Source organism: Otolemur garnettii, unplaced genomic scaffold (assembly GCF_000181295.1).
Source record: "Otolemur garnettii isolate 467f Iridium unplaced genomic scaffold, OtoGar3 scaffold00039, whole genome shotgun sequence".
In the NCBI taxonomy this organism is placed as follows: domain Eukaryota; kingdom Metazoa; phylum Chordata; class Mammalia; order Primates; family Galagidae; genus Otolemur; species Otolemur garnettii.
This window is the reverse complement of record NW_003852434.1, coordinates 3604338-3612445: the sequence shown is the minus strand read 5'-3', so window position 1 is coordinate 3612445 and position 8108 is coordinate 3604338. Positions and strand designations below refer to the sequence as shown.

The 8108-nt window shown below is 33.3% G+C and overlaps 1 protein-coding gene across 1 annotated transcript in view; it reads left to right on the top strand.

Annotated features, from left to right (window-relative positions):
* Positions 1–8108, top strand: part of PTPN13 (protein tyrosine phosphatase, non-receptor type 13) — a 215239-nt gene that overhangs the window by 83569 nt on the left and 123562 nt on the right. The window contains exons 5-6 of the mRNA XM_012805304.2: positions 1189–1374; positions 5471–5558. Of these exons, the coding sequence (XP_012660758.1) occupies positions 1189–1374; positions 5471–5558 (274 nt within the window). The remainder of the gene's footprint in view (positions 1–1188; positions 1375–5470; positions 5559–8108) is intronic.

The window sequence follows — 8108 nt, the reverse complement described above, 5'->3', positions numbered from 1 at the left end:
TGAACTGTGATGCCACAGCACTCTATCCAGGGGGACAGCTTGAGGCTCTGTCTCAAAAAAAGAAGAAATATTTAATACTAATTTTCAAGTATTTATTATCTACCTAGTGTCAGACATGTAGGACTATAGTGTATTAGACATTTAGGACTATAGTGACCCATGCCTGTGGAGGCTATTGGAAGGCAGACAGCTAAATAGTCAATAACAACATGATGCCGTGAAGGAAAATGGAGGTGCTATGAAAAAACAGAATTGGGGCTCTGGCTAGACTTGCAGGGTGAGGACCAGTTTCTTAGAGAACATTGCATCTAAGCTGAGACCTAAAGGATGAAATAATATCCAAATGGATGAGAAGTGGAAGAGTTATAGGGAAGACATTTATTTAAAGCAAAGTGGATAAACCAATTTAAACTACCATTATGGATGTGAGTTTCAGTTGCTCCACTCCTTACCAATACTTTGCATTAGTGGACATTTTATTTTTAACCATTTTATCGGGCATGTAGTGGCTTCTTACTGTAGTTGTTTTAATTTATATTTCTTAGTGAATAATGATGCTGACCACCTATTCGTGTGCTTATTGGCCATTTAAGATATAATATCCTATAAGATATGTTAACTAATTTTAAAAAACTCACTTCCTGGCTTTTCTGACCAGCATAATGAGAATTTATATTTAAATGATCTTGGATCATGGCAATATTTAAAATCTCCTTTAAGTTATTGTATGAGTATCAAATTATGTAAGTCGGATGTGTGAATATTAGGAAATAGTTTATTCCCCTACAATGGGGAGTGTGTATATGTGTGTGTAGTAACTGTTTATCAAAGTATTTAAATAACCAAAGAATTGTACTTCTTTATCATACCAGCAATAACAAAAAAAAAGAAGACCTAGAGTTTTTCTATAAAACTTCCAATCTAGGGATGTATAAGTTAACCCTCTTCTGCTAATAATTTTTCTGGGCTATGGAAAGGTAAAATGCAGGAAGGTATATATGCTAATAGAAAAGGAATTAACTTCCTCCAAGTATGTGACATATATTTAGTATGCTTCCTGTGATTTCTATAATTATTTGCTTCATTTAAAGAAAAGACTAATATTTATTTTTTCTCTTTTTTCCTAAATGACTAAGACAAGTCAACACTAATATTTGTTAACATGGCTTTTTCTTTCTTTACATTCAGCCTATCAAGCTTGGAGACCATCTCAATAGCATACTTCTTGGAATGTGTGAGGATGTTATTTATGCTCGAGTTTCTGTTCGGACTGTCCTGGATGCTTGCAGCGCCCACATTAGGAATAGCAATTGTGCACCTTCATTTTCCTATGTGAAACACTTGGTAAAACTGGTTCTGGGAAATCTTTCTGGGGTAAGCTATAGTTGCAAAAGTAAATATAGTCATATTTTTAAATGTAGTAGCATATCACAAAATTTTCTTTAAAGATACCATATAGGTAGCCTTTCTCTATAAAGACCAGAAATGGAGAATTGATTTTTTTGTTCTAATGTAAATTATTTGAAACAACACTTAAAATTTAGAAGTCCATTGAGTTACTTTGCCTTTAGAACTTTATTCCCCCCAAATCATAGAATCATAGCATGTTTAAGCAAGAAACATCTGTTCTGCCCCTTTCTTAGGTCTTTCCCTAAGATCTAGCCTTTTAGCAAGTTGTTCTGAGAAAAATTCATTAACATGTAAAATGGGCTTCAGAATAATTGGAACTCCCTTTTGGTTACATATCTTTCTTTCTTGGCCATTTATTTATCCAATCTCCTAGGTATTCTCCATACCTTCCCTTACCTTCCCACCTTCTCTGGACACTTATATCTGGGATGTAGAGAGGATCTGTGCTGCTCATATCCCTGTCCTATCACCCCTAGACCTCTCTCATTTTCTCTCTTATCTTGGATATGATGACTATATTAAACTCAAGAAAAACAAACACAATATCTGACAGTCCTACCCGTGCTGTGCATTTCTTAAACTATATTCTATCCTATTTGCTTTAGTCTGGATTCTCCTTGGTTTTTGGATATCTAATCTCTATCTACACTTTATCTGCTCCTCCTCTTTGATCCTCTGTCTTTGTGTGGGTTACAAATTTGCCGCTGACATGTAGTGTTCTTGTTGGTTTCCTCTCAGTTCCTTATCACCCCTTATCAAGAGTTTAGTTCCCCTGCATTAATGAAGATATTGGATGGCTGCCAGGAATCTATCTAAATTCCACATATTTTTGCCAGTTTATAGGAAACAAGCCCAGAGATCTTCTAAGTGAAAACTTTGTAAATGGTTCTCCATGAAACCTTTATAGTTCTGTAATGAAGAGGAATAGAGGTATTTTATTATAGGCTGAATGAGCAGGGTTCTTGGTTGCCTACTACCTGTCTTAAACTAGAGCAGCTCCAGTTTGATTTGATTATTTGTATTTCTACATGTGATTTCTTTCTGAACAAAGATAAAGCTGGTAAGAGTCTTCAATACACACTAAGCTGTATTACTAACTTTCAAGAGAGACAGGCATATAGATGAAACATTTCCCAAACTTATTTGGCATTAGAGGTCTTTTTTATCAAACTTCTTATAGCACTAATGTTCCAAGACTTAACTTTATGGACAAGGAAATGGAGACCTGAACTGTTGTGGGATTTGAGTCAGTCCAGGGACTTTTTATTCCACCTTACCCTCTCTAACAACTTTGTGTGGTTTGTTGATTTTACTCCAATAGTGAAATTGCTAGCAATGTTATTTTCTATTTTGGCATAAAGAAATATTCCTCCATAGAAATTATGTTATTTATCCAATAATTGCACATATTACATAACAAATTTCCATCCCTTAAAAGTTTCGTGTTTTGTTTAGTTTATTACAATGGATATTGCTCATCTCTATATGAAACCTACCAGGAAGGGACAGTGCATAGTGTGTGCCCCTTAATAACAGTGGAGAACTCTGGCAAACATGCACTCTGTCTCTCAAGTCTTAAGCAAGAGGATTTGCTGCTGATGTTAATTTTATTGTGTTGAAGCTATTCACTTTGGCTTCTCTGTACCTGTTGACTACCCTTTTAAACAAATGAAGATGTTTTTATGAAGAAAAGAAAAAATCATAGAAGATACAAATTTGAATAAAATATGATCTAGGAGCTCTTATCTAAAATGCTATAACCGTTGTTTGATTATGAAATGCAAAGAAGGCTATGAAGAGTAACATAGTAAAAATTTAAAAGCTATGAGAGTTTGAGGGGAGTGTGACTACATTGAAAAATAGCACTTTGATGTAGATCCTGTAGGCTTAGAGTAATCTTGGCAGACGGAAGTAAACCTGGATAAATGCTGTGAAACAGGAAAGAACAGAATATATTTGGGGGAACTGTAATTAGTCTGATATAGGGTGTGTTGTGGGATTATTTAGTGAACGAGAACAGTAGAGGGATCAATTGGATTCAGGATGTAGAGAGCCTGGTTTTACAAAGGCCAATTATTGCTAAGTATAATAGCATTCCTCCCTACCTTTCCATTTTTCTTCCCAATCTCCTAGATGTCACTGGACAGAATAACTCCAACAACTACTTTTTTTTTAAGTGTTTACTTTATACCAATCACTGTACTAAGTGGTTTGTGTGTATCATCATATTCATTCATCATAACAACTAGGTTAAAAGACATGATTTTATCCTCGTTTTAGAGATGATGAACTAAAGCCAAGAAAGATTAAATAACTTGTACATAACCACATGTTTTGTAAATGGCAGAGACATAATTGGAGCCTGAGTATTTCTGACCCTAAAGCCCATGCTTTCAGCCATCATGCTCCTTTAAAGCTGTTGTTGCCTCTAGTAGCTGATCAAATGAGTTAGTATTTTAGTTAGTATGCAGTTTATTCTAAATGACCATAATTCTTACCCACTTAAAATTAATTTGTGTGGAGTAAAAGCAGGCCAACTAACTTGTTCTTCTACTGATTTAATATTAAAATATTTTGACCTCTAATGTACTTATCCGTAAAATAGGAATAATAGTACATGCCACCCCCTACATTACTGAACAATTATGAAAATAATTATTTCAGTATTGATAAGCTGTTTTATGGTTCTTAGACTTTTTTTGCTATTTTTCCTTTTATTTATAGTATGATGATAATATCTTCCATTTGAGGCTGTTTTGAGGATTAAATAATAGAAAGTGTATAAAGCACTTAAGGCAGTCCCTGATATACAGAAATGACTTGATATAGCTATTATTAGTGGTGGCTTTAATACAGGGACTCCCAAAGATACAGGATGTTCACTGTCTTTTTCAGTCACTGGTAATATAGTATAATCTGGCCTAGCATCATTTTTACAATTTGAATGATAACATTATTTAAGTCTTACAGGTAGAAAACATAATGCTTGAGCCTTCAATACATTGCCTTAAGTTTTTAATCAATCATACTCAAACAAGTTTCACTAATGGAGTAATATTAAAAATATTTGCGTTTATGTATGTAGAAATAAACAACATGTATCCATGCTTTTGGTGCCAGATTTAAGTAATTTCTCTTCACCATTCTGTCTCCTTCCACTTATAGCTCCTTGCATTTATATCATTTTTCCTCTGATTGGTCATCTGAATAAATTAATATTCTGTCAAACTTTTCTGTCCCTTATAATGGAACCTTTAGTTTGACCTAATTTGACATGCTTATTTTAAACAAATACCCTTGGTTAAAGTTATTATGATAGTTTAAGACTACTTAAACATTTTGTTGTAAAGGGGATTCAAAAGAACATTGATTTAAATTTAATTGTCATCCCCCAAGGTATACATTTAGACTTAGTATTTCTCAACTGTAATTTGTGGCAGCCAAAACCTAGAAAATTATTTCTGAAAAGAATTTAAATCCTTCAATCCCTAGTTATAATGAAAAAACTTTATTATACTACAATTAATGTGTTTTTTAAATTATGATTTAACTTGAGGGATGAAAATAGTTATCCGTTTGGCAAAAACACCCAAAACTTTAAATTTACTGTTTTCAGATGGGACTCATTTTAACTTGCTTAATTTGCTTTTGTTCCCTAGCTAGCAAATTACTCTTTGGTAACTGTTTCTTGCTTTCTTTTTTTTTTGAGACAGAGTCTCACTATGTCACCCTGGGAAGAGTGCTGTGGCGTCACAGCTCACAGTAACCTCCAACTCTTGGGCTTAACCGATTCTCTTGCCTCAGCCTCCCAAATAGCTGAGCACCCACCGCAATGCCTGGCTATGTTTCTTGCCTTTTGATTTTCTGAAAATGAATTGGCTGGTATTGGACTAAATAAATCTTATCCAAGGAATATTAATTATTGCATAAAATAGGACATGGAGTGTCTTAATGTTATATGCTCCAAAAACTGTCTAACTAGTGTCATTCTGCAGACAATTACCATGAATACAAAAGGAAGGTTTTTTGTCAAACTTGATTTTTGATTACTTGTGTACAGACGGATCAACTTTCCAGTAACAGTGAACAAAGGTCTGATCGAAGCCAGGCTATTCGAGACAGATTGAGAGGAAAAGGATTACCAACAGGTAAGAGTATGTTAATAGGAAATTTCTAGGCTTCAATCTTATTCCATTGTTTCCTTCACAAAACTATACTTACCTAGTTTGGAAATCTGATAATTGTGACTATGATTAGAACATAAGCCTGCCAAGTAAAGGCAGGGAATAGACATAAAAACTAGCTACATTAGTAAACAACTTCATTAAGGTTTTACAGAAAATGTTATTAATATAGTCAGTACTTCCATGATAAATTATTTCCCTGTCCATCATTGTTTTATCAATAATATCATTTGTTTGTTCTATCATGGTATTTTATATTAAAAATATGTTTTAAAGCATGACCAAATAAACACATACATATATTTGTGAACATAAACACAACTAAAATAAAAGTTTTAGAAAACACCATTATTCTTGCTGTACTCTGATATTTTCTATTCTATTTCTTTTTTTAGATGCTACTTACTAACCTACTACATTTCATGACTGACTAATATTATGACTTGGAGTTATCAAATACAAGGTTATATGATGCTCAGTAAATAAAACTAATGATGAATAGTGGCTTTGCTACTTATCAATAGTATTATATAATTGAATCCTATGAAAAGTATTATATAATTGAATCCTATGATTTTAAAGAAATTAATGGTAATCTCAAACATTTGAAATAAAAGTATTTAAATAAATGTATATGACAATTTGTTTTTCCATGTTAAGTTTTAGACTTGGCTTATTTATAAAATAAACTTTTGATTTTGCTAGTTATCTTTATTCTCCTCTCATCAAGCAGTATTGAGAACTATCATGTAAGCATAACAAAAATATTTTGTGAATGAACTATTTTAGATTTGGGGGATAGGGAGAAGTAAATGTAAAGGTTGCTTAAATATCTATATTCTAATCCAGATGGTCTAGTAAAACAGATTTTAAAATTAAGATGTTTAATTTTCAGACCATCAGAGCACAGCTATATTACTCAAAGCATGTGAGAAACTCTCAATGTGAAAACTAAATATAGGCACTTGATTATCTGAACCAAATGGTTTTTAGAATTCAGAACTCTAATACCTGATGGGAAAGAATGTGTCCTAAGCAAGTGTGCTGCTTAAGAAGTCAAAAGAAAAGCAGTAAAATTGTTAAGGAGTGGTTTTATAAGGGTACAACTAGTTAAGTCTGTGTTTTGGTGCTTCCATTTTACTTATTGTGAATAAGGACTATTTTTTTAAGTTATTTTAGCTTTCATATTATCAATATATTAATAACTATTTTGTTCTGGTTAGATCAGGTTTCTTTCCTAACACTATTACTAGTTTATATGAAGGCAAAAAAAAAACATACAGGTGAACTTGTTTAACTTTTTACAATGCCTTGATGGCAATTTAAAAAAACATTTTTATCCTTGTTTGCAAATGCTTCTTTACTATGCTTGTGTCACCATATATAGAGACACACTTTCTTCTTATAGATAAAAATTTGTTTCCCTTTATATACTATACTAGGATTTGAGATAGGAAATAATGTGAACCTTGGTGCTAAGAAGAGCAGCCAATTGTTAATCCATCAAATGTTCAGTCTTCTGTTTTAGAACTGAATAATAATTATATTAGAAAATAGAATTATATTTTAGAAAATTATAGATGAATGTCAGTAGTGAGCTGAAAACATCTTTTTCAAGGGGACATAACGAACACTTTAATAAGTGAAACATTAGATTTAAAAGATTTTATTTTTTGGCTGGGCAATGTGGTTCACACCTGTAATTCTAGCACTCTGGGAGGCTGATGAGGATGGATCACCTGAGCTTATGAATTCAAGACCAGCGTGAGCCAGAATAAGACTCGCATCTCTAAAAATAACTGGGCATTGTGGCAGGCACCTGTAGTCCCAGCTACTTGGGAGGCTGAGGCAAGGGATAACTTGAACCCAAGAATTTGAGGTTGCTGTGAGCTATGATGGATACCATGGCAATCTACTGAGAGCAACAAAGTGAGACTCTGTCTCAAAAAATAAATAAATAAATAAATAAAAAGATTACTATGTTCATGGATTGAAATGCCTAATATTATTAAAATATCAGTACTTCTCAAATTAATCTATAGAGTTAACACAATCCTTGTCAAAATTCCAATAGTCTTATTTTGTAGAAATGGAAAAAGTGATCCTCAAATTGATGTAGGCCTTACAAATTGTAAGGGGCCTTAAATATGGGCAGCCAAAACAAACTTAAAAAAAAATATTATTTCTCTTTTTATCTTCTTCCTATTTTGTTTCTCCCTCTCTTTTCTTCCGTCCACCTCCCTTCCTCCTCCTTCCTTATTTTTCTTTCCTGTTCTTTGTTTAATCTTTCTGGAGTTACCAGCTATCATCACTTTCTACCATTAAGTAGCCATGTTATAGAATTATAGTTTGATTACTTGTTAGTTGTTTGTTTTTTTGAGACAGAGTCTCACTTTGTCGCACTGGGTAGAGTGGCATGGTGTCATAGCTCACAGCAACCTCAGTCTCTTGGGCTCAAGTGATCCTCTTGCCTCAGCCTCCTGAGTAGCTGGGACTACAGGTGCCTGCCACAAT